This window comes from Ceratotherium simum, chromosome 7 (assembly GCF_057802395.1).
Source record: "Ceratotherium simum simum isolate JZ-2026a chromosome 7, ASM5780239v1, whole genome shotgun sequence".
In the NCBI taxonomy this organism is placed as follows: domain Eukaryota; kingdom Metazoa; phylum Chordata; class Mammalia; order Perissodactyla; family Rhinocerotidae; genus Ceratotherium; species Ceratotherium simum.
Genome location: NC_141906.1, coordinates 30,887,957 through 30,914,151, shown reverse-complemented (window position 1 = coordinate 30,914,151; position 26,195 = coordinate 30,887,957). Strand labels below are relative to the sequence as shown.

At 43.0% G+C, this 26,195-nt stretch overlaps 1 protein-coding gene across 1 annotated transcript in view; it reads left to right on the top strand.

Annotated features, from left to right (window-relative positions):
* Nucleotides 1-23,536, top strand: part of P4HA3 (prolyl 4-hydroxylase subunit alpha 3) — a 36,487-nt gene extending 12,951 nt beyond the window's left edge. The window contains exons 4-13 of the mRNA XM_014790323.2: nucleotides 35-184; nucleotides 4,585-4,636; nucleotides 6,917-7,080; nucleotides 7,321-7,497; nucleotides 11,567-11,631; nucleotides 14,080-14,239; nucleotides 16,922-16,984; nucleotides 20,587-20,655; nucleotides 22,380-22,476; nucleotides 23,294-23,536. Coding sequence (XP_014645809.2) covers nucleotides 35-184; nucleotides 4,585-4,636; nucleotides 6,917-7,080; nucleotides 7,321-7,497; nucleotides 11,567-11,631; nucleotides 14,080-14,239; nucleotides 16,922-16,984; nucleotides 20,587-20,655; nucleotides 22,380-22,476; nucleotides 23,294-23,364 — 1,068 coding nt within the window. The 3' untranslated portion in view covers nucleotides 23,365-23,536. The remainder of the gene's footprint in view (nucleotides 1-34; nucleotides 185-4,584; nucleotides 4,637-6,916; nucleotides 7,081-7,320; nucleotides 7,498-11,566; nucleotides 11,632-14,079; nucleotides 14,240-16,921; nucleotides 16,985-20,586; nucleotides 20,656-22,379; nucleotides 22,477-23,293) is intronic.
* Nucleotides 23,537-26,195: the final 2,659 nt, after the last annotated feature.

The window sequence follows — 26,195 nt, the reverse complement described above, 5'->3', positions numbered from 1 at the left end:
AAGGCTTTAATGATGGTACCTTTGTTCCTTACAGGTGGCCTATGACATGGGGGATTACTACCATGCCATTCCTTGGCTGGAGGAGGCTGTCAGTCTCTTCCGAGGATCTTATGGAGAGTGGAAGACAGAGGATGAGGCAAGTCTAGAAGATGCCTTGGATCATTTGGCCTTTGCCTATTTCCAGGTAGGGGAGTAAGTGAGGCTCACTGCTTTCATCACAATAAATGTAATGCTTTATATCTGCTTTACAATTTTCTAAGCATTTTCATGTCTCTTAATTTATTTCATCTTCCCAACAGGACCAAATGTGAGTCAAGCAGGGCAGTTGTTTTATTATTTCCATATTTCACATGTGAGTAAACTGAATCTCCAAAAAATTCCTAACTTGTCACAAAGTTCACAGAGCTGGGATTAGAGGCCAAGTCTGCCTGCCTCTTAGTCCGGTGCTCTTTCCAATGCGTTGACAGCTTTACAATCATCATCTCCCATCTAGGAGGCAGTCTCTTGCCTGTAGCAGCAGCCGCCGCATCGACAAGTGTTTGATGGGTTCATAGTCAATGTAGATCACTCTTTTGCACTCTTGACAACTCATAACTCTTCACAGATGTTATGCCATGGTATTGCCAGCATCCAAGGAAGAAGTTTGATTTTTATGCTCTCTCACCTTCAGTCAAGTACAACTGTATCCTGACTAGTGTCTGGCTACAGAACTGGTGTCGTTGGTCCGTAGTACCAGCTCAGTGCCTCCTCTAGGTGTTGTTTTCTTTGGCATTGTTGATCTATGACCTGTTGTGCCTCATGTGGAAGCTTATTTCCCTGAATATGGGAGCTGCCATCTTTTGGTATCGCTAACCCCATTTTCCACCAGAGTTGTACAGTCTTCAAGAATAGGCTGGAAAACTCACTACAGAGTCAATTCCCTAGGGTTTCCAAAGCTAATAAACCATTTCTGCTCCATACATTCCTTTTTCTTTCCCCCTTTTCCTGAGAAAAGGGAAGAGGATGTGGGTGGTCCAAACCCATATGTTGCTGCCAAAACAGAATTATTCTCAGTGCAGCAGACGGTCCTGTTGCTCTCGTGGAAGTTCCTTGTAAGTGGATCTTTGTTGTAAAACTTCGCGGGGCATTCTTCCTACCTCTCCTGCTCAATTGCTGCATCTTTAAAGCTGAAATAGAATCATTGTGATGCAACAAAGGCTGAGAAGTAATTGAATTTTAATAGAGGAGGAAAATGGAAAATTGACATGGAGACTCATAGAAGATAAACTGAAGCAGCTTACCCTGAACAACGGGGTTTTAAACATAGTGCCTGATTATTAGTTTTGGTTGTTTTCCCCTATGATGACTTAGATTTCTCCTCTACTCACTGGCAGACTCTCCCTTTGCACAATCCTGTTTTGTCTGGTAAATTTTATTCATCTTACAAGGCATGGCTCAAATATCCCCTATTTTTAAAGTCGTCCTTAATTCTCCTAAGACTCCCCAGACTTTCTTTGTGCTCTTACAGCACATTTTTTTATGTCACAGTAATAGAACATATAGGTATGGTCTTATAGACAACTTATGGTTGCCTTTTTACCCCTAGTAAATTAGGGATAAATGTCCCTCCATGGACCTTTCATTATCATGTTAAATTATACATGGTGTATATAGATATATCTATACATACCATGAAAAACATGATATAATGTCATATTATATATAATACTATGTATTATATAATACTTTTTAATGATATGTTTTGGTGAAAAATTATTTCACTAACTGCTAATAATGAGAGACAGTAGAATGTAGTAATGAAACCATAGGCTCTGAAGTCAGATAGACCTGGGGTCAAATTCTGTGAAAACTCGGGCAACCTACTTAACTTCCCTGGACCTCAATTTTCTTATTTTTAAGAGAGGAATAATAATGATGCTTTGGGGGTATGTGGGTAATTTTCCCTCTAACCTTCTGAGTTCTTGGCTGAGACCTTCCTGTGATAAAAAACGATAAACAAGAGGAAAAATAAACAGAAGTTTACTATCATGTATACTTCCTGTATATATGGGAGATGCCTGGGAGAAATGAGTGACTCTGAGGCCACCACCTTAAATACCATCTTCAGCTAAAGACAAAAGAAAGGTGTGGGGGGAGGCCAGTTATAGGAGGTTACCAGGAAAAGCAAACAAGGGTAACATTATTATGCAGATTTAAGTGGGTGCCTTCTCCGTTAATAAGATTCTGTTGTGATTTAGAGTCATCTTTCTCTTCCAGGTACACAGAGGGAGACACTCTTACAAAGAGAGATTTCCTTTATAAATGTAAATGTCCCTTACAGAAGGGTAACTTCTACTCTGGTTTTCAGAACTTCTCTTGTGTCTGATGTTTCTCAAAATGTTTAGCTCAAAATAATCCTTATGCCAATCAGGCATATTATGGGGTGGCATATTATGGGGTGGCATATTCTGCTACCCTTCAATGCTCACCTCAAAGAGTTGTTGTGAGGATTAAATGAGCTAATACATGTAAAGCCCTTAACACAATTCATGACACATATGCACTCAATAAACATAAGCTATTATTGTATTATACACTACAAATGTATGTTCTGCTTTTTCATTAAACATTATTTAGTTAGACATTTCCAAAGAAATTTAACTGGCACATCAAAAATAACTCTAACTTTGTTCTTGATAAAATATAATTTTATCACGTGATAAAGCCCTTGAGTTTTAAAAAAATATAAAATTGTGTTTTAGTTCTCTTCATCTCAAAAGTGTGAAAAGCTGTAACCCTGAGTCAATACCTGACGTTTATAAGACATCAACAGATTACTTAACTATCCCTCTGTTAAGCATAGAACAGAATAATTTATGAAATTAAATAATTAGAAACAATCTGTATGTCCAACAATAGCAGAATGGTTAGGTCATCTGTGATGTAGCTTCTTGGTGGAATAAAATGCAGCCATTAAAAGTGCTGCCTCTTGCACACCCGTGTTTGTAGCAGCACCATTCACAGCAGCCATGAGGTGGAAGCAACTCAAGTGTCCATCAATGGATGAATGGATGAACAAAATGTGCTATACACATACAATGGAGTAGTATTCAGCCTTTAAAAAGAATGGAATTCTGGGGCTGGCCCAGTGGCCAGTGGTTAGTGGTTAACTTTGCGCCCTCCACTTTGGTAGCCCAGGGTTGGTGGATTCGGACCTGGGCACGGACCTACACACTGCTCATCAAGCCATGCTGCAGTGGCATCCCACATACAAAATAGAGGAAGATTGGCATGGCAGTGTTCCTCATCAAATAAATAAATAAACAAATAAATAAATAATAAAGAGAACGGAATTCTGACTCATGCCACGATGTAGGTGAACCTTGAGGACATTATGCTAAGTGAAATAAGCCAGTCACAAAAAGACAAATACTATGATTCCACTTGTATGAGGTATCTAGAGTAGTTAAATTCATAGAGACAGAAAGTAGAATAGTGGATACCAAGGGCTGAGGGGAGGGGGAAATTGGGAGTTTTTGTTTAATGGATATAGAGTTTCAGTTTTGCAAGATGAAAAGATTCTGGAGATTGGTTGCACAACAATGTGAATATAGTTAACACTGCTGAACTATACTCTTAGAAATGGTTAAGATGGTAAATTTATGTTATGTGTTTTTTAGCACAATTAAAAATAATAATTAAAAAATGCTCTCTCTGAAGACTATGTAATGATATAAAAAGTACTCCTGATAACAATGTAGAGGGAAACAATCAGGATATGAAAATATATAAGACATAGGATTATACCTCTGTAAACACTGTGTATTATCCAAAGTGCTTAGAGTGCCTGGGTTTCTGTGGAGCATTTTTTTTCCTATTTCTCATAGGTTTTATAGTGTGCTTATTATTGCTATTATCATTAAAAATGAATTTTTTAACATGCAAAAATAAAATGATCAGAAGGCAATACAGTTTTATCAGTTCATCATCATTCCATGGCACCCGGAGCAGGATCGCAGCCCACCTGCACCGGGTTCTGTTTCCCAGGTTTGCTGGAAAGCTTCTGTTTACTTCTAACCAGGCATAGCCCACCGTTGAATGGCTGCAGGGAGCATTCAGTGGGAACATTTCAGGTTTAGTTCTTCCTTTGCATCCCTCCCATTAACTTTGTAGACTCTAGGAAGTACTGAGCCTGGAGAACAAATTATATTTTTACTACGGTTTTTATAGTTCCATATTAAGCTTAATAATAAAATATACCAACATAACACCCTGCAGTTACATGGTTTTGCATGCTTTAAGATTTGAGGGCACTTCGAGAAAGTTTATTTTCATTTATTTTTCTACCTTCCCTGGTAAGGGTGGTAATAAGTCATTTGTAAATGAGGAAACAGAGGAGACCTGATTTGCATCAAGGCTGCAAATCCTGAGTTAGGACAGAACCTCTGCATTTCTAGTCTGCTGCTCATCTCAATGAGTCTTGCTATCTACTTGTGGTAAGAGTATTTTATAGTTTTTTTAAAAATCCATTTAATGATTTGGTCAGAGGAGGTATCCTCAGTGCAGTTAACTCTTTCTTTTCTTTTGCTTCCTGTTTTTTTTCAGGCAGGAAATGTTTCGTGTGCCCTCAGCCTCTCCCGAGAGTTTCTTCTCTACAGTACGTAATAAGAAAAGATAAGCCACAGCTCTGATTTACCAGGAAATCCCTTCTGCCCCTGCCTTTAACCCTTGCAAGTGAAATACAGCTATCTATTTTTATTTTTCTAATTTTATAATCCAAGGCACATTTCTAATTTTGGATTAAATCTTACTTAGATACTGATCCATGCATCAGGGGGAGATTTTTCAGTTAGTTGGAAAATGTTAAGAAGAAGATATCAGCCTGTCCCTTTCCTCCTCCACTCCCCACCAGTTATATATCAGTGTTGCTTAAGTGGGGAACATTCCAGCACTGGGAGCCAGTTTCTTCAGAGACATTTAAAGACCCACGTTTTGGGAGCAGACCTGAGAATGAATGAAATCAATGAGAGCTGTGTGTGCAAGGAGAGTGACTCAGCAGGATTATTCACTTTGGTTGCTTTCCAAGAGATATCAGTTCTTCCCTTTTAACCAGAGCTCCCTTTGCTATGCAAGCATCCTGCCCAGTCAGCGCAGAGTTCAGCTACAGCCCTTTTCAGGGAGCACCTCACCAGAGTTAAACAGGAGTGAGACTTCCAAGCTTAGCTCTCTGCTTGGGTATTGTTGCTTACAATTTTGGTGGTAGATGGCTTCCCAGGTTTGCCTTTAATAAGATATTTAGATACTAAAATAAGTGCATAATCACTATTATGTTTTAATATTTATAAAGTATTTCATGTAGGACTTTACAATTGTATTTTTATCACTTTTTAATGAAACCTAGTAACATTATTTCATTCTGATAATTTGGCAAACAGTAGGATAAGGAATTAGCTGTATGGTTTTTGGAAACATGTGGGTGGTTAGTGGTCCAGCAAAGTAATAACCCAGCCGCCCCTTTATTTCTTTGTGGCGGATCTATTAAAATCTCTGCCTCTCCCAGAGAACCCAAATTGCGTACTATTATAAGTGGATAGATAGGACACAGCAAATTGAGATTCCCGGTTCCATTTCTGGCTTTGCAATATTTTCATTGGTGTTTTGGACTCACCACTTCCATTCTCCCAAACTTCATTTCTCTTCTTGTTAAAAAAAGGATGGTAATATCCATCCCCTCCTTTGCCAGGGTGGTGGCGGTGGTGGTTAGAAGCACATTGAGCTCCTCAGAGAAAGATGCTTTGGGAGCATTAGAATAATTTAGCCTTCCTTCTGAGATGCACTGAAAATTATGCGCAGGGGCTTAGCAGGCCATGGGGAGCTGCCAACCCACGGGGCACTTGCAGCTAAAGCGGGTACAAACAAGACACAAGACCCCTGTGGGAACTCAGGCTAGAACCAAAGGCTAGAACCCCTTTGTCCCATACTGCACTGCTCTGTGTCTAGGCTAGTTAGGAATTTTGAAGGCTGTAGTAGAGTTGGGAATGAATTAGCTTCTAATTCTTCAGGGAAGAATAGGTTGAGTCTCTCTGCTGTAGGCTTTGGCTCCCTGGACTTCATAGCACTTACTTTTCATGTCTCACTATAAGTAGTTATTTAATGTGTCTTTTCTCCCTTAGACTCTAAACTCTGGGAGGTTAGACTCTAGCACAGTGTTTGGTACATGGCAGATGTTCACTGAAGGTTTATGGAATGGATGGGTAAATGAATGAATGAATGGAAGAATGAAGCTTCTTCCTTATACATAAAACTTACCATCACACCGTCAGAGCTGCCATCCTCATGATCCCTTGGTCTAAGAGTGTTAAGTACCACTTTCCTTCCCAAAGTCCCGTGTGCCTTCAGATCTACCAGGCCCAACTCAATCTCAGTTAATTACTCAATTAATACCAGGTTCTCTGGGCCGGCCCCGTGGCTTAGCAGTTAAGTTCGCGCACTCCGCTACTGGCGGCCCGGGTTTGGATCCTGGGCGCGCACTGACGCACCACTTCTCCGGCCATGCTGAGGCTGCGTCCCACATACAGCAACTAGAAGGATGTGCAACTAAGACATACAACTATCTACTGGGGCTTTGGGGGGAAAAAAAAATGGAGGAGGATTGGCAATAGATGTTAGCTCAGAGCCGGTCTTCCTCAGCAAAAAGAGGAGGATTAGCATGGATGTTAGCTCAGGGCTGATCTTCCTCACAAAAAAAAAATATATGTATATATCAGGTTCTCTTCTGGGAATGAGGGCCTCACATCCTCCTGTGCATGGACACAAGGAGTTATTCGGGGGTCCAGTTGCCCGTCATGTGCAACAGTGAAGCTGGCGGAAGCCTTGGCAGCACTCCCCGGACCAGTGTTTGTTAATCTGTATTATTCCTTGCTCTGATTTCTCCCAGGCCCAGATAATAAGAGGATGGCCAGGAATGTCTTGAAATATGAAAAGCTCTTGGCAGAGAGCCCCAACCAGGAGTTGGCTGAGGCTGTCATCCAGAGGCCCAATGTACCCCACCTGCAGACCAGAGACACCTACGAGGGGTTATGTCAGACCCTGGGTTCCCAGGTAGGATTCCATGAGGAAAGAGAAAGGGGGAACAGGCTTGGCTAGAGAGGAAAAAGGTAGAACTGGAACACTGGGAGGGGAAAGGGCTGATGCATTAAAAAAATATGAAGCTCACTTGGACGCATCAGTGACCACATTCTGAATCTCTCACATTCCAGTTTTTTATACCACAGTTCCCCTAAATTGGTTTCTGCTTCCAGACTCTTCTTCTCTTATGCTGATTCTAGTCTTTCCTTGCAGCCCACTCACTACCAGATCCCTAGCCTCTACTGCTCTTATGAGACCAACTCTAGCCCCTTCCTGCTGCTCCAGCCTGTCCGGAAGGAGGTCATGCACCTGGAGCCCTATGTTGTTCTCTACCATGACTTTGTCAGTGACTCGGAGGCTCAGAAAATTAGAGGGCTTGCAGAACCGTGGGTGAGTGTCCTCAAAGCCTGCCAAGAACTTCCCTTTGTGTCTTCACATGCCTGGAGTTCAGGAATGTGAGCCTAGGCAGCCTGAACAACTAGACACTTCATCAGTCCAGTTCAAAATGCCAACCATTCCATAAAACTAATCAATGGTGAAAAAATCACAGTAGTGGTTGCTTCTGGAAGGAGGGGATTGGCTGGGAAAAGGTAGAAGGAGATTTTCTGGGGTGTTGAAAATATGCTTTCACTATCATGTTAGGGATGTGGAGTACACAGCAGTATGCATTTGTTAAAACTCAGCAAATGGTACACTTGAGATGTGTGTGTGTCATTGTACGTAAATTTAACTAAAAAAAATAAAAAGGAACCCCCCCCCCCAATTTCAATCATTCCATGTAATTGGTAGAAGAATAAAAAGAGTGAAATGAAAGGGCAAGGACTGATACCCTAGTACAGATTTACAGAATTACAGAGTGGAGAGATAATCTAGGTCAACTTTATTTTGTTAAAGAGGAAACTGAGGCCCAGAGAGGGGAAGGGCCTTCATTAAGGGCACACACGAAGCTGGAGCCAGAACTGGAACTTAGAGGCCCATTGACTGCTGCTCTGGTGTTCTACCTCTTGTGTCAGTTAACTTAGGTTAAGTTATGTTTGGTAACAAGCAGCCTCAAAACCTCAGGGACAACAGCAGTGAAGGTTTGTTTCTCACTCACCATCACGTGTCTGTCTTGGGCTGGCTGCCCCGCACTGTCTTCACTTTGGGACCCAGCCTGACAGAGCAGCCTCTGTTTGGGACATTGGCCAGTCTCGTGGGAGAGGAAAAAGACAGAGATGGCAAACTACTAGCTGGCTCTTAAAGCTTCTGCTTGGACGTGCCAGACATTACTTCCGTCCTTGTTTCATCGGTTAAGGCCAAGTGTGTGGCCACCGCTGCAGTCAACACGGAGAGTATATCTAACCCTCCCCCCGGGGAAGGTGCTGCGAGGCGTCGCGCTGAGCTTGATGGCGATTGGGAGGGCACATTTAATCCTCCTCCAGGAGGTGTGGCAAATATTTAGAAAAATAGTACAGTCTGCCTCACCACCATAAGCCTATTGCCTCCTTACACATGGCATGTTCAGACTGTCTCAGAATTACTTCCGTCATTGTGCTCTTGGTGGTGTGCTGTTCTTCCAGGCAGCCATTCAGTCGTTCATCAACAGAGCAGGGCCTGCTGAGTGCCCCACACTGTGCTGAGTGTGGGCTTTTACAGAGAGATTGAGTATCGGTCCTTTCCCGTTAGACATTTCCCATACACTGTGATGCGTGCAGGGAGCTGTGCTGTGGCAGCATAAAAAGTGGACCTTCCTCTGGGAGAAGGGCAGTTTGTTGAAGAGCAGATGGGAGGAGAGGAGGAAACAGAGAAGGCTTCCCCATGGATGTGAAATTCATCAGAGTGACAGGGCGGCAAAGGGTATTCCAGGAAGACAAAACCATCTGTGCAGGGGCCTGATCTGCAATGTGTTCAGAGAATGGGCGGACGCTCGGTGGCTGAAGTGTGCAGGGGCTGGAGTGGGAGGTGATAGAGATGAGGTTAGACGGTGAGACACCATTAGGAAGAGTCGTAAATACCATGCTGGGGAGTTTGGATTTTATCTCACAGGCAGGGAGAGAGCTGTGGGACGATTCTAAATAAGAGATTGGCCTGATCAAGTCTGCGGATTTTAAGGAACCTCCAGCAGAAACCTCTTGCTGGAGCTGCTAATCCCTGTCTGGTCTTTGGCTTAGCCAGGAATAAGCCCTTGCTTATATGGTGTGGCTGCCCCGTGGGACCTGAGCACAGACGCCTCAGTGGCTTGTGTTGGATTTATTTGCTTCCTATTCACTGTCCCTTTCCCAAAGAATGCTCTCTCGTCACTTCTCCCCCATCCACATCCTATCCATCCTTCAAGACTCAGCTGAAGCTCCATGCCTCCCTTGGCCCACTGGCCTGACCACTCTAGCCCACTTTCATTGGTTATTTCACTAGGAACATTTTTTCAGAGCACTTCTTGGGACCACATACAATATCCCGCCTCTGAACTCAAAGCTTTTGTTGTCAGTTGTTTGGTGCTTTCGTTTATTCTGCCATTTACATGTTGTCTGGTGTCACTAATAGTTTCATGGGTTAGCATCCTGTCTCCTCAACTAGACTGTAAACTAGCAGGGGTCACACATTGTCCTTCTTGAAATGCCTAGCCCTGTATTATGCCTGTTGCTGCCAGAGTATCTTTAAAAGTTCAAATCTGACCATGTCAAGCCCTTCCTTAAATTCTTTAATGGGTCATTTTTGTTCTCAAATGATTACTAAGCTCCTCGGCCTGGCTGCTGCCGACCCCTTCTGCAGCACGTCCCCCTTGCACTCAACACCCCAGCTGCACTAAATAACTTGCATCTCCATTAACGGGCCATGGTCTCTCTAGCCTCCCCACACACTCTTCCCTCTGCCTGAAACACTCTTCCCTTGGCCTCTTTTCAGCTGTATGATTCTGATTGTCTTTTGGACATCCTGAGAAGCCTTCTTGTCCCTCATAAGAATGGGCTAGATGTTCTTTCTCTATATTTCCATAGCACCCTGCACTAGCCCAGTAGGGCCCCATTGCATGACTTGGGTCTGCCTTCATATGTTGTATTTCCAGTGCCTACCACAGTGCTTAGCATGGAGAGCAACCAATAAATATTTGTCCCCCAAAATGAATGACTTGTAGGTGTACAATAAATAATTGTTGAAGGAATTAAGTGCAAGGCGGCTCCTTATTGGAGGGAGTGTTGGAGTGGAGATTCCCTAGGATTTTTTTTAAACCACTGATGTTGCCCTAAAAGAACAGAAGGGAGCATCTCTCCTCTGTGACTCTGTCCTCTCTCCTCTATGAATGACTCAGAGGAGGATGCTAGAACAGCTGGTGAAGGACTAGGGAGAGGCAGTGTCAGTCACCTACTGAGTTCCTGCATCCTGATGTCGTAGAATGATAGGCTGAGAGGGACTCCCAAGAATGTGTTGTTCACGTGCTGCATTTTTAGCTGGGGAGATGGGTCCAAGGAAAGGAAGAGGCTTTTCCAAGGTTGTCTACCTGGTGTAGCAGCAAGAACAATAATATTACAGAAGCCTCTGAGAAGGAAAAGGTGTCTGTCTTGTGTAGTTCATTGCCTCGTGCTCTGCTCTGACTGTGTGTGAAGTGCCAGGGCTGGGTCTTTAAGCACCGTCTCTGGTTCATTCATTCCTTTGTTCATTTCACCAATATTGACCACCCACTCCCTGCCAGGCCTTCTCTGGACCCTGGGGATACAGCACTGACAAAAGACCAAGTCTTTGCCCTCATGGAGCTGACATATGACACATGCAGAAGTAGACACATCCTTATGTAAATAAACAATATTTCTCTTTCTGTCCCTGGTACAGTGCTTTTGCAATTAGAAACCATTTATTTAAAAATAATTTAAAATTTATATCCAGACATTCAGAACAACTTAGAGACATTCAGTTAAATGAGTGACCTCGTACCTATTTGGGGTTTTTTCCCCCCGTAATCAGGGCAGTTGGAGCAAAACAGATTTTGATTCTCCGTAAGGAAAAGCTTTTGTTGGAATTGCTCAGAAGGAGCAAGCTGCCTCTGAGGGTGGAGACTTTCCTGTTGTTGGGAGTGTTCATTTAATTTGACAAACATTAAATGCTTTCTACCATCGGCCAGGCCCTGTGCCACTGGGATACAGAGTTGAATGAGAAACAGCCCTTGTTCTTACAGAACTCACAGTCTTGCAGATGCAAAAGGGATTCAAATATCACTTTATTTCAGTTCAACAAACTTTTATTGAGTGCTTAGTGTCTACCAGACATGATGTTAAAGGTTATTTTCAACTCTGAGATGTTTTTGTCACTTATTATTTTTTATTTTCAAGATTGATAGCTATCACTAAATTAGTAGTAGCATGTGCAAAATATCTTTTAATCAGGTGATTGTTAGGTTTATGTTTAAGAGAGGGGCATGTCTACGGAAATGACAGAGCCCTTCCCTTCTCATCGTAACCTTTTGGACTTTCTCTTACGTCCTTCACACCAGCTACAGAGATCTGTGGTGGCATCCGGTGAAAAGCAATTACCTGTGGAGTATCGCATCAGCAAAAGGTGAGAGGGGTCTTTCGTTGGCAGGGACTCCAGTCATACCTGCTGCCCGCCCTCAGGCCTGTGGCACAGGTGATTGAAGGTCAGCAACAGCCATTCAGGTGCTGTCAGAGATGCCACTGGAGAACCTGTAGTTCACGTTAATATCTATATATTCTTGTTGAGAGGGAGAAATTTCCACTCCCCTCACCCAAGAGCCTTTCACACGTTGTTATATGGTCTGAGGACTTAACTAGGAGGCCATTAGGGAAAGACTTGACAAACCTCCTATGCCCTAAACCAAAAAATAAGTGTGTAGTTGTTCTTCCAACCAGGATTGCTTTTCCAGAGAATACAATCCTGTTCCCATTTAGAATTTGACTTTACAAGATTCCATTCCCACCTCTTGACTCATATTCAAAGCATGACTTGCCAACATTCAGGCAAGAAGGATGTCTAGAATCTCTGGACCTGATGGCTTTTCTAGAGGGGCAGATTCAGCTCTGAGATCCCAGCTTTATCCCCTCCCCTCCATCCCTGCCCACTCCCCTGCAGCCCTGGATTTGCACTGTAAGGACAGGACTGATGATACAGTAAGAGGTTGCATCTCCATCGGAGCCATGGGAGACAGTGACGACAGCAGCCTTGGGGAGAGGCCAGACCTCAGGAGGGGTGGATAGTTTTTGTTGTCTGGGAAGTGAGGTGAGTGATGAAAGCTTTGATTCAGATTCATTTGGCTTAACTTATTTGGTCTAGTACATTTAGGGACCTTTCACATTAGGAGTTATTTTCAAAACCTTGGAAGGTCCATATGATCTCAGCTTCATTGCTTTTCTAAACTTTCTAACATAGTGTCAAAGAGAAAATTCAACCTTCTATTTAGATTAATTGCTTTTAGGGGAGTAGGTGGTATTCTTTTTACTTTTCAGATAAAAAAACTGAGACACTCATTCTTCCCTCTCATCACTCTGACCTATTTGAATTTTGGCTCTATCCTCACAACTTCACTGGAACTGGTCCCCCAAAGGTCACCAGTGAACTCCTAGTCGCCAAATCATTTTTCTGCCCACGAGCCTTCACTGGCTGTCCATTACCCACAAGGACCAGTTTTCTTACCACGGTGTCCTCAGCTTTCTACAAATGCCTTGAACCTACTTTTCCAGCCTTATCTCCCATTAATTCTTTCATAGACCAAATGCTTTCCCCTTTGTACATGCTGTGTATTGTTAAACCTCCCTGTCTGTGCTTAGGCTGTTTCTTCAGCCTGGAGTACCCCTTTGTCTTTTCCATCTATTGAAATTTTATGCGCTGTTCAAAATTTGACCTACATGTCACCGTCTTACCTCAGTGCCCCAGTCAGAGTTAACGTCTCCTTCCTCTGTGCTCCCAGCATTTTACTTTAAAGGCTGTTTCTCATTTTTCACTCTACATTGATTTTTACTCAGTTATATTTGTGTCTTTTCCCGTGAGCTCTTTGAACACAATAGCCTTATCTTGGACATCTTTGTAAACCTAGGAGCACATAGCATAGCACTTCACATGCACTCCATATGAAAGAATGAACAAATGAATCCACCATTTATACAGCAAAGTGGTCTTCCCATATCGTGCCCAGGCTCTTCCCTTCAGAGCCCTCGTCGTCTTCCCAGGAGGCTGACTGCCTTTTCTTGGGGAGCACTTCCTCACTTCCCAGCAACCTACATTCTCATTCCAAATCCTCCACTTTGTCAGAACCTCAAAAAGACATTCAGGAAAAGGGGCTGAACTTTGCTCTTTGGCCTTTGAAGTATCCTGATTTGTCTTGGAATAGAGCAGAAAAGCAGAGATTTTTCTGTGTTTTACAGCAATCACTAATACACAGCTTACAAACCATCTTCATAAGCATTATCTCTCACGATCTTCACAACTCTGTGAAGTAGGTATCATTATCATCCCATTTTATGGATGAACACACTGAACCTTAGAGAGGTTAAAGGTTAAGTGCCTGACGTAGGGTCACACGGAGGATCAGAGACTGGTCTTACTAGTCTGAATCTGAAGCTTTTTCCATTGCACTCAGCTCCCTCTGTTGAAATGTCTCTAAAACAGAGCAGTTTTAAAGGCAGGGTTTGTCTTTTTCCTCTTTGTATCCCAGTGCCTTGTGCTGTGAACCTTCACTCTGTAGCCTCAGCGCCTGGTTCAGGGCCTGGCATTCAGTAGGCCTCAGAGAAGGTTTGTTGAGTGAATGAACATGTGAATGTTGAGATAGAGACAGAATGGACTGGGCGGACTTAACATGAGTGAGTAGGTAATTAAGCATTAGTGTTTATCTTCCTCTCCTGCTTTCCTCCCTCCCTCACTCCTTCCCTTCCCTTCCCTTTCGTTCCTTCCTTCCTTCCTTCCTTCCAGCAATTGACATAATTCATTCATTCACAGACATTTAGTCATTTCTAGCATCAGATCATTGATGCTCCAATCTGTGGTGTGTTTTAGTGCCTGGCTGAAGGACACCGTTGACCCAATGCTGGTGACCCTTGACCATCGCATTGCTGCCCTCACGGGCCTTGATGTCCAGCCTCCCTACGCAGAGTATCTCCAGGTGGTGAACTATGGAATCGGGGGGCACTATGAGCCTCACTTTGACCATGCTACGGTAACTATGGGGTCAATGACCAATCTCCTGGGTGGGGAACCAGAGTGTTATTTATTTCTCTGAGGCAGAGCTCTTACAGGGGTCTCAGGGAATAAGTGAAATCTTAGAACAAAAGTTCTTGTTCCAGAAAGATCTGAAAGCCTTGGTTTCAAGCTGATTGCTGCTGACTCATTTTCTTGTGTGCCACCGTCCTCCTCTCCAAGATTTGCTAGTGGGGAGAAGAATGTGGCCTATCATGGAGTCTTCTGTCCTGCTTCACTCAGGGACTTCCCAGTGAAGATTGTCCTTCCTCCAGTCACTCCTTTCCTCATGATCTCAACTGCCCGTCTTTGCTGACAGATACTCAACAACTAATTTTTGAGGATTAAAAGATCCCCCCGAAATTGTTGTATAGATTCAACCTAAACTATATTAAAATCACAAGAGGCTTATTTTTATTGAAATTAACAAGCGGATCCTAAAATGTATATGGAAATGCAAAAGACCTAGAATAGCCACAACAATTTGAAAAAGAACAAAGCTAGAGGACATACACTCCCTGATTTCAAAACAAAATATAGAGCTACAGTAATCAAGACAGTGTGTTATTGGTATAAGGATAGACACATAGGTCAATAGAACAGAACAAAGAGTCTAGAAATAAACCCACATGTTTATGGTCAATTGATTTTTGACAAAAGTGCCAAGGAAATTCAATGAGGAAAAGACATCTTTTCAACAAATGGTACTGGAACAATTGAATATCTATTTGTGAAATAATAGTAATAATAACAACAACTTTAGACCCTTGCCTCACACCATGTACAAAAATTATCTCAAAAAAATCATAGACCTAAACGTATAATTCAAAACTATACAAGTGTTGGAAAAAAACATAGAGAAAATCTTTGTGACCATGGGTTAGGCAAAGATTTCTTAGATAGGATACCAAAGCATGATCCGTAAAAGAAAAATAAAAGTGATAAACTGGACCTCATTGAAATTAAAATCATTTGATTTTCAAAACACCATTAGAAAATGAAAAGATAAGCCACCAACTAGGGGAAAACATTTGCAAATCATATATCTGATAAAGGACGCGTTTCCAAAAATATAAAGAACCCTTATAACTCAATAATAAGACAACTCAATTTTTTTTAATGGGCTTCTTTGAATTAATACTTTGAATAGATTGGTAGTCAAATAGATTATTTGAATGGGCACTTCACCAAAGAAGATAAATGAATGGCTAATAAGCACGTGAAAAAATGCTCAACATCATGAGGGAAATGAAAATCAAAACCACATAAGATAGCCCACTGCACTCCTATTAGAGTGGCTGAAATAAAAAGGATCATTTCAAGTGTTGATGAGGATGTGGAAGAAGGGAAACTCTCATGCAGCGCTGGTGGGAAGGTAAAATGGTACAGCCACTTTGGAAAATAGTTTGGCAGTTTCTTAAAAAGTTAAACATAAACCTACATGTGGTCTAGCCGTTTTACTCCTAGGTAGTTTAACCAAGAGAAATGGAAATGTTTGTCCATACAAAGACTTGTACAAGAACGTTTATAGCAGCTTTATTGGTAATAGCCAAGAATAAGAAACAACCCAAATGTTTATCAACAGGTGAATGGATAAGCAAAAATTTTTTTTTTTTTGCTGGGAAAGATTCTCTCTGAGCTAACACCTGTTGCCAATCTTCCTCTTTTTTTTTTTCCTCCCCAAAGCCCCAGTACATAGTTGTATATTCTAGTTGTAAGTCCTTCTAGTTCTTCTATGTGAGCTGCCGCCACAGCATGGCTACTGACAGACAAGTGGTGGAGTTTCACACCTGGGAACTGAACCTGGGCTGCTGAAGCAGAGTATGTCGAACTTTAACCACTAGGCCATCAGGGCTGGCTCTAAACAATTTTTTTTATATTCACACAATGGAATATACTCAGCAATCAAAAGGAATGATACGTCCAATAACATAGATGATCCTTAAAAACACTGTGCTAAGTGAAAGAAGCCAAACACAAAAGACTATTTATTTTATGATTCTATTTATATGAAATTTCTAGAAAAGGCAAAACTATAGAGACAGAAAGCACATCAGTGGTTGGCCAGTCTTGAGGGTGGGAGTAGGAATTGACTGCAAACTGACATGAGAGAACTTTTTCAGCTGATGCAAGTGTTTTAAAATTCGATTGTGGGAATGGTTGCACAACTGTTAAAATTTACTAAAACTCATTGAAAAGTACTCTTACAATGGGTGAATTTTATGGTATGTAAGTTATATCTCAATTAAACTGTTCTATGACAAAAGAATGTGTCTCTTCAGCAAATAATTGGGAACTCCAGTCTTATGACTTGGTGTTCCTACAGAATAATTATCTGTAATAGTTTATATATTAATTTCTTTATTTCATTGAGAACCTGAAGGTACAATTAACCCCTCATATAGTACTTTCACTACGGACAAGCAATTCTGTTTGATTAGCTTACAATTCACTTATATGAGTATCTAATAAACTAGTAAAAGAAAGAAAGTATATTGAGTACCTGCCAACAAACATGGGCACATACTCTACCAGGTATAGCTCAAGGCTGTATCCTGTCTGTGACACCCCCATTTTTCTCCTCCCTGTATTATGGTGGAATCCTGGCTGTTACTCTGGTGCCGTCTGTGTAAAATAATGATGTCTTCTATTTTTGTCTCAGTCACCAACCAGCCCACTGTACAGAATGAAGTCTGGGAACCGAGTTGCAACATTTATGATCTATGTGAGTCTTGCTTTGGAGGGACTAGGGCTTGTTACTTAGTGACTATTTATATTGCTTTTATTTTATGGTTTTCAAAGCAATATCAGATATTGATTTTATCTGACACAGCACAAAAATCTCCAGGACTTTTGTGAATTTCAGATAGCATTTTTGTTAGGCATTATAGGAGATATAAGGAAATATAAGTCAGAGTTCCTGCCCTCAAAGAGCTTACAGTGTGTAGACCTAAATATAACCTTGTTGCAGGTAGTGAGTATGTTGGGAAGTGGGGTTACACTGGAGGCCGAGAGATCCTGGAACCTGACCAACACAGGAAGAGGACGTGCGAGTCTCTCTCTTTGAGGTCCATAGACTAGTTGGTGTTGAAAAGCATGGACCTATAGATGAGGTTGTGGAGCTGTGAGGAGAAAGAGAGAAGAGAAACGAGGCAGCTAAGATTGCAAGAGGGAAGAACAGAGATGCCTACAGAGAAAGTCAGTAAGTGTTGCTCTCTCATATGTAGTGAAAATTCTCTTCCTTATCTCCCCATAAAATCTTCAGCAAAATCTTCCTTACAGCCCCTTAAAAAATAAATTGGCCTCTTTTCCTAATTTCTGACCTGATCCTACAGGATTTGGACCCAGTCTTTATTATCTCACCTAGCCCCTTACCTTCAGATCATGTGGGTTTACCTCCTTCTCTATGGACAAGTCATAATTTCAGTCATCTGTCACTTAAATTATGAGAGGAGTGTTACTGTCAACTGAAGGGATAAACACGCTAAGTAGAAGGGCTCTACATAATACCCAAAGATGAAGTCCTGGTTTCAGACTCTTTAGACTAACAGGCACTCCGCCCTAGCATTCCCTCTTTTCTTGGTGCAATAGCTGGTCTCCACAGTGCAGCCACGAAAGGGCAATCAGAGGCCGGCACTCCATAGTCTTTAGTGCTGGCAATTCCCATGTATTTCTTCATGTGGCTCTGTTTTATACATCCTGCAGAACTGGAAGGCTGCCACTTCCAATGGCGTCTAGCCTCTAGTGGTCATTCTGAGTGTTCTGACAGGCACAGAGGGATAGCTGACGTCAGCTCTCAAGGCAGGGAGCATGTCTTGGATTGACAGCTGGTTGCATCTCTGGCTGATGACTCAAGCTGGCATGAGATGTCACAGGCAGTGAGGAACATTGATATCAACCAAAGAATAGGACATCTAGGGGCCGGTATCTCTCTGTTCTTTGCCTCCCTAATATCTCCTACAGCTGGTTCCCTGGTTACAGAGGCCCAGTTACTATTTTAAGGGTAGTGTGGATGCAAGAGCCCAGCAATTTTAAATGGCAAATGCACGTGTGTGTATGCACGTGCTCACACACACGTGCATATGCATTTGGGTTTTAAGCATTTGAGACACAGTGGAAGGGAATGTGCTTTGGGTTTGGAGTCAGTTGGCCTAATTCTGGTTTGGCCACTTCATATGTGTCCTCAGCACAAATCACATCAATTCTTTGACCTTTTTTTCTTGCCCTGCACCTCCTCACAGGGTTGTCATGAGGATATGATGAGATAATGTAAAGGGATTTCACTCTGTAAAGTTTGTTTCTATTGTTGTATCCCACAAAGCGAGTATAGGACCCCATAAAGGGGCGTCAGCGTTGTGGCACCTAGGAAGTGCTAGGTTATGCCCAATTATTTCATCTTCAGGTTGGGGTAAAGACCATCATAAACATTTCTAAAGACAAATAGTAAGGTGTGTGAAGAACATAAGAGTAATACTGTAGGGAGAAAATAATCCTTAAGATATGCAGAGGATTGAGTTATAATGAAGTTAGTGATTTTCTGCTCAGACTGGATATAAGATCACTCCCAGTACAAAACAGTGGAAGGTTTACAGAGCGAAGATTTCCCTCCCCTCCCCGCAGATCTCATAATCCTGTTCATTAGTTTCATAGCATGTAGATCATATTCTCTTTTTAATTTGTTGGATAAGTCTTTCCTTCCCACTGTACTGTGAAACCACAAGTAAAGGAATGCAGCAAAGTCCAGGTTCCCCCTGTTGCGTCTTGCTTACACCCACAGTGGCTGACAATGGGGGTTACAACAGAATCATCCAGTTTGTTAGTTACTTAAACACAAGGAGCAAATTGTTGCTCTCCTCACCCTTCCCAAAGGGCTATGGGGGAGCCAAGAAATTCTAAAAATCACTACTGCCATTTCCAGGTTCTGAATCCCCCAGTCAGTTCAGTTTCCTCCAACAAATGCCAACATCCTACCTCCTATAGCCCTTGCTCTGTAACCCAAGTGAATATGGTGGGATCCGTGAATATTCTGGTAGGCAAGGCAGTTAGCCAGGGTGAGGTAAGACTGTCACTCTCATGTTGTGGTGCTGGTGAGAAAATAATTCAGCAGGATGTATCCAAAGTGTTCAACATGTGCATACACTTTTCACCCAATAATACCAGTGTTCGGACTCTTTCTATGAAAACAATCTAAAATGAAAAAATAATTTTATTCATTAAAATGTTCAGTGCAGTGTTGTTTATAATAGTAAACATTTGGAAATAACCTGAATGTTCAAGAGTACATCGTAAAGGCTATGAGCAGGGACTTTGTAGTTAGCACTGGCTTCGTTCAAATCCTGGCTCAATCACCGAAGAGTTATGTGACCTTTTGTAAAGTACTTAATCTCTCTGAGACTCAATTTCTTCATCTGTAAGATGTGAATAATGACAATAACAATCCTAACTTATAGGATTGTTGTGAGGAATAAGTGGGATAATATATTTGTAAGAACATATAGTCAGTGCTTAATAAATGTCAATTATTAGTATGTAAACTATAATAGTGCTTTTTTTCCTGGATGGTAAGATGATGAGTAATATTATTTTTAAGTATTTTCCTGTATTTTTCAAAATTTTCTTGTATTTTTTGACAATCAGAAAAAAATCTTCATATTAAGAAAACACATCCATAGTTCTAGAATATACCAGTGGTGAAACTCTTAGCTGAGGTTACCTAGAGAGGGACTGAGTGATCTGGGAAACACACTAAAGATGCAATCAGTATCCTATGATGCCCAGCTTTCAAACTAATCGTTGTAGTCTAAACAGTATTCTGCAAGCCACAGGTCATGATCTATTAGTGGGCTGTGAAATAAATTTAGTGGATCTGGTCTGCATTTAAGAAATCTGAACTAGAATAGAATAAAATAAAATGGCAAATAACAGAGGGTCTCTCATGTAGTAAGAATGTTTTATGAAACTTTTACTTCAGGGGTGTGTGTGTATGTGTGTGCCCTGGGTCGTGATATAAACTATATTTCTTCCTGAGGGTCTCAAAGTTTGAATTGACTTATTGTAGCCCTCAATAAGGATGTTAGCTGGAAGGATAAAGAAAGGGGGAATTCCTAAATGTTATCCTGTAGTGGCCCTATAGGCAAACACCCATGCCATTGAGTAGGCTCCCTTAATTCCTAAATTGGGTGATTGTCCCTCAATAAGTATTGCTCCCAGAGTTGAAATAGGGGAACAAAGGAGGGAATCTATGCAGAAATGACATAAGATGTTAAGTAGGGCAGAGTAGGGCAGTTGGAGGCTATTTCAACTCGGGCTCTTCCTCTGGCATTGTAGCTGAGCTCCGTGGAAGCAGGAGGAGCCACAGCCTTCATCTATGCCAACTTTAGCGTGCCTGTGGTCAAGGTGAGTCGGGGTCTGGTCCCAACAGATGGTGGCTGTAAGAGTGAAGCACTAACACCCTAGCTTTCCTGCTGTCTCTGCTTGCAAGCTTATTCCTGGGAGGGGGAACAAAAGAGGTCTTGCCTGATTCCCAGAATCAAAGATAATTCTCAGTCTTCTTGATGACCACAATACCTGTGCCTCTATTTTTTATTGTATTTACACTTATATAACAAGTAGATAATTACGTATGCCTCCCCTATTACAATAGAACTGCTCAAAGGTAAGAACTCTATTTTATTCACCTTTAGATCCTCTACAGCAACTGATCTCTTCAGTCATTCATTCAGTAAACATCAAGGGCTGGAGACACTGAGGGTACTGAGGAAAACTCAGTCCTTGTCCCCCAGGAGCTCGCAGAGAAGGTCACAGGCAGTAACAACGTATTGCAATAAGAGCTATGAAATCAAGTGAGACACAGAGGAGGGTCATGTGGGAAGAGGTTTGTTGAAGGAATGAATATTTCCCCCAGATTTCAGATCAATCAGAATTAGGTAACGGTGACAGCCCTTACCTAACTCAGGAATTCATGCCTTTAAAGCACTTAGCACAGTGCCTGGCGCATCCTAAGCTTGTCAATAAGTAAATGCTGGGTGTCTATGAAAACTCAGGGAGTTGACGTCTCTCCTAGGCTTGGGAACGCATAGGCTGTCACTGCATCCTGGAAAGCTCTTTATTACCTTGGGCTTTGTCTACATCTAATGGCCAAGGTTAAAGTAACTCTATAGGAAGTGTGTAGGAAAAACAGCTGTTTAGGGGGAAAAAAAGAACATATAGGATTTGGAGTCAAGGCACCTAGGTTTGAGTCGTGACTTTGCTCTGTCTTAGTTGCATTATTTAAAGCCCCTAAGCTCCAACTGCCTTGTTGGTAAAGTGGGGATAATGATAATGCTTGCTTCCTGGGGGTGTCATAAGGAAGGGTGAGAGTCTGAATTAAGTCAGTTCTTAGTTGTATGAAGGATGTTTTGTTCTACCTTGTGGTTTTTGTTGAGTGCCTCTCCTCAGTGATCCAATGACACCCTGTGCTCACCTTTCTCCTAGCTCTTGTCACACTGTCTTGTCCTAGTCTGTTTTGTTTTGTTTTGTTTTGTGAGGAAGATCAGCCCTGAGCTAACATCCATGCCAATCCTCCTCGTTTTGCTGAGGAAGACCAGCCCTGAGCTAACATCTATTGCCAATCCTCCTCCTTTTTTTCCCCTTTTTCTCCCCAAAGCCCCAGTAGATAGTTGCATGTCATAGTTGCACATCCTTCTAGTTGCTGTATGTGGGACGTGGCCTCAGCACGGCTGGAAAGCAGTGCCTCGGTGCGCGCCCAGGATCCGAACCCAGGCCGCCAGTAGCGGAGTGAGCGCACTTAACTGCTAAGCCACAGGGCGGGCCCCTGGTCTGTTTTTGTATCTGTCTCTTCCACAAGACTGTGAGCTCCCTGAAAGCAGAATTGGACACAATTTGTCTCTGCATCCTCAGGGCCTGGAGCAGAGTAGGCCCTCAATAAATGACGTGCGCGTGAATGAATGAGTAAATGGCAGCTTAGGCCATTTGGTGCCATTTTATGCATGCCTTGCCCCCAGTCTGCATGGACAGTTTTCCTGTTTAATGACATGCATGCATTTGTTCTCAGTCATGTGCTTCCAAAGGACTAAGATTCTGGGTTGACCCTCCCTGGGGCGGGGCCCTCTTGTTTTCAGAATGCAGCACTGTTTTGGTGGAACCTGCATAGGAGTGGTGAAGGGGATGGCGACACACTTCATGCTGGCTGTCCTGTCCTGGTGGGAGATAAGTGGGGTAAGATCTGCCTTTCTGGACATGAGAATGGGGTGAAGGGTTTGGAGTAAAGTGAAATGGGGGTGGATGGAAAGTAGCATAGGCTTTTCATTCTAAAAGCTTCATTACAGTGCCACATTATATTGAGATGATCAGATTCTGGGTTAGTTGCCCCCAGAATTGGGAGTCCCAAAAGGGGAGGGATCCTGTCACAGAGCAGGTATCAGAAAAAGTTTATTGACCTGACCAGATACGCCTTGATCCCTGAGCACAGCTGAGGAGGAATATGGTGCTGAGTTGCAGCCCCCAATCCAAGGAGAGAACCATCAAGCCATTAACTCCACCATTTCGTGCCTCCCCATGAGGAGATGGTCAGACGAGGGAGAGAAAAATAAGCAGTGGACGTGTTTATGTCATATATATGTCCAAGAGCACTTAGTCCTGAAGACAGAAAAAGAAGGAGAAGAGGGACTTTATGCTGAGATGGACATTGCCAGGAGAAGCTGCGCCTTTCCCCTCATTACTCTGGAATGGCACTGTGGGGGAGGTGGGCTTTTAGGAACCCCATGAATGAAGGATGAGTGACGTTAGTACCCACAAGTTTGAAAATTAGTCTGTAGTAGACAGGACCTGTCAGGGACTTTTTCCAGGGGACAGTTTGCTATTTATCTCTGCTGGAGGCAACATCTTGTGGTCCATAGCAGAGCTGGGACGAGGGTGAGGCAAGTGAGCTGCCCAGGGTGCAGAATTTAAGGAGGCCCTCACACGACCCTGTGAGTGAGCACTGCTACTGTCCGCCCTGCTGAGCCTGCTCTCTTCTTCCTCCATTCTCTCCCAGTGGCCAACAAGTGGATACATGAGTATGGACAGGAATTTCGCAGACCCTGCAGCTCAAGCCCTGAAGACTAAAGTGTCGGCAGAGAGAAGTTGGTGGAGTCTGTGACTTTCCAGAGAAGCCAGAAGCCAAAAGCTAGGGTGAGAGAGGAAAAAGGAGAGAGACCTTCTGGAAGAGGCCCTTGGCATTGCCTGTTACTTGCAAATGGGAGACAAGGAAGTGGTCTTTACCAAGGGACACCTGAGAACTTACATTGTTTCTCCTCAAACCGTGAGAGTTACAGCAGAATGAACAATACAAAGGAGGAGCAAGAAGGCTGGAGAGAGAAGTTTCTGGAGCTCAGACACTCTCTGTTGGGAACAGGACATATCAAAAGTCTCTGGGGTTTGGTCAGTAGGGCTTTTGCCACTTTGAACCTTGACCTCGGGGGCGCAGAAGTGGCAATGAGGACGCCTGCGGGAGGGGGCTAGCCTGACTGCCGTGGCTTTTGCCCTTCTACTCACTGACTTCTGCTGAAGACTGAGCAGGGAGTGGCTCTAATCAGCAGTGTACCTCATATCATGATTGTTTTTTAAGCAGAAAGCAACTTCTTTTTTTTTTTGTATGATGATTTTTTAATACAGTCATTAAAAATGTTTACAAATCATTTTTCACAACTGAGACTATTTTTACATTATAACGTTGAGTGAATAAAAGCAGAGTATAAGATTTTATGTTATAATCTCAACTGGGCTTACCCCCTACCACTCCTCTCTGTCTACATTCCAGGCACATGACGTTCTTTCTGTTCCTCAAAACCACCATGCTCATCACGATCAACATTGTTCCCACTTTTCAGGCCTTCCCATTTGCTGCTCCCTCAGATCCTGCCACGGCGGAGCTCTTCTCATCATTCCACTCTTGGCTCAGTGTCAACTTGCAAGAGGCCTTCTCTGACCACCCGACCTTCTAGCTACTTTCTTTCACATTTACCAATTTTATTTTCTTCATAACACTTTTCTTGAATTGAAATTACTTTATTCATTTGTTTAATTGTGGTCAGGTGCCTTCCCTGCAGGGTGAGTGCTTTAAGACCCCACTCTACTCTGTAAATGCCTCTGTTATAGCCCCTGTCTCACTGAATTTCAATATGTGTTTATTTGCCTGGCTGCTCACACTAGACTCTGCACTCCTTATTCCTCTTGGTATCCCCAGAAAGAGGTCTGGTTTAAATAAGTAGGCATTCAGCAGATATTTTTGGATAAATGAGTAAGAAGGCATCCTTTGAGCTGTGCTTTGGAGGACAGGTAGAATTTTTACAGGCAGAGTCTAATGAGGAGGAGCATTTCCCAGCAGAAGGACTAGCATGAGCTAAGGCTGTATTGATGAGTGACTGTTATATTTGAGCACTTGTGCAAAGAGAACATTCCAGGCGATTTGGCTCAGGTCTCTCAATTTGGGACCGTGGATCTTGCTCACAAAGAAGCCTGTTAAAGGACTGGGTGGTTAGACACTGTGCTGCCTCTGCCCACTCCTGCCTCAGGATTTCTGCTCCCCAGAGCTCTGTGGCCCCCAAGGAAAGGGCCCTGATGTGCTGATATCCAGCTTCCTCCAGAGCCTTGATAAGCACCTGGTCACACCCCAGTATTTCTGCTGCGTGCACCAGGATTCCAGAAATCCTCTTACTAAATTACTGTCATGTAGGGGAAGAAAAGTAATTTTCCCTCTGCACTTCTGAGTTCTTAGCTGAAAGCTCTGTAACAAAAGATTAGCAAGAAAAAAACAGACATTCATCAACATGTGTACCTCATGTATACATGGGAGACCTTCAGGGGAAAACAAGTAACTCCCTGAGGAGGCTTAGAATTCAGGTTTAAAAAACATCTTAACAGGGAAAAGGGAGGCCTCTTAGGGAGATTTTTAGGGGAGATGAATGGGCCTTTAGAAGAACAGATGGGTGGTATGATGGTTTGTGAGAAAGTTTGAGTGTGGTGTCCACTTCTAGTGATAAGAGTGCGTCTTCCCTGGTTGGTGAAACTCCTGGTGGGGGAGGATTATGACAATTGACGTCCTTTTGGAGGATCTGTCTTCAGGCAGATAAGGGGAGTTCAGAGAAAGCCTCTCCCTACATTTGCTGTTTTTCAAGTGCCCACAGCTCAAAATAACCAATATGCAAGAGCGGCATATTCGGGGGCGGCATGTTCTGCTAGCCCTCAGTCTCATACTGACAGCCTGCCTCCTCCAGCTCCAGAGGAACGGGCCTGAGACAGAAAGCTACTGTCTGTGAGCGACACTGCTCCCCTTTCTTCACAGCTGCGGGGATCAGGACTGGCCTCGGAATTGCAGGGTTGGTCTGAGCTAACAGCAGCAATGGTGAACTCGGTGAGTTTACCGTGTGAGGGGCGCGGTTCTAAGGGCTTACGTGCATCAATGATTTAATGCTCATCCCAGCCCTGTGAGTTACTCTCCCCATTGACAGAGAAGGAGGCAGAGTTAGAGAGTTGGGTAACTTGCCATGGTCCCACAGTCAGGCTCCAAACATTGTGCTATTATCCACTGGTCTTATAATGTCTGAGATAGAAGTGACAGTTATCAAACCCAGAACTAAGACCCAAGAACTGTCTGGCTGCAAATTAAGCAACAGCTGCTTACTGAGCATTCCGCAGGGGCAGGCCTGGGCCCAGGCGTGCTGTAGGGATGCTGAGAGGTGCAGGATGCAGTCTCTAGGGGCTGAGAGCCAGTAGGGGGATGAGACACGTTCACCCAGAGTTCAATGTTAGTTGAGCACAATGTGAAAATGTTGGATGCAATAAGAGATGAATTATTGAAAGCTGCAGTCAAGAGCTGAAGGGGTCATTGTGGCTTGGGGTAGTTGGGATAGCCTCATTTGTTTATTCAAATTACATTGCCAAGGTACTAACTCACA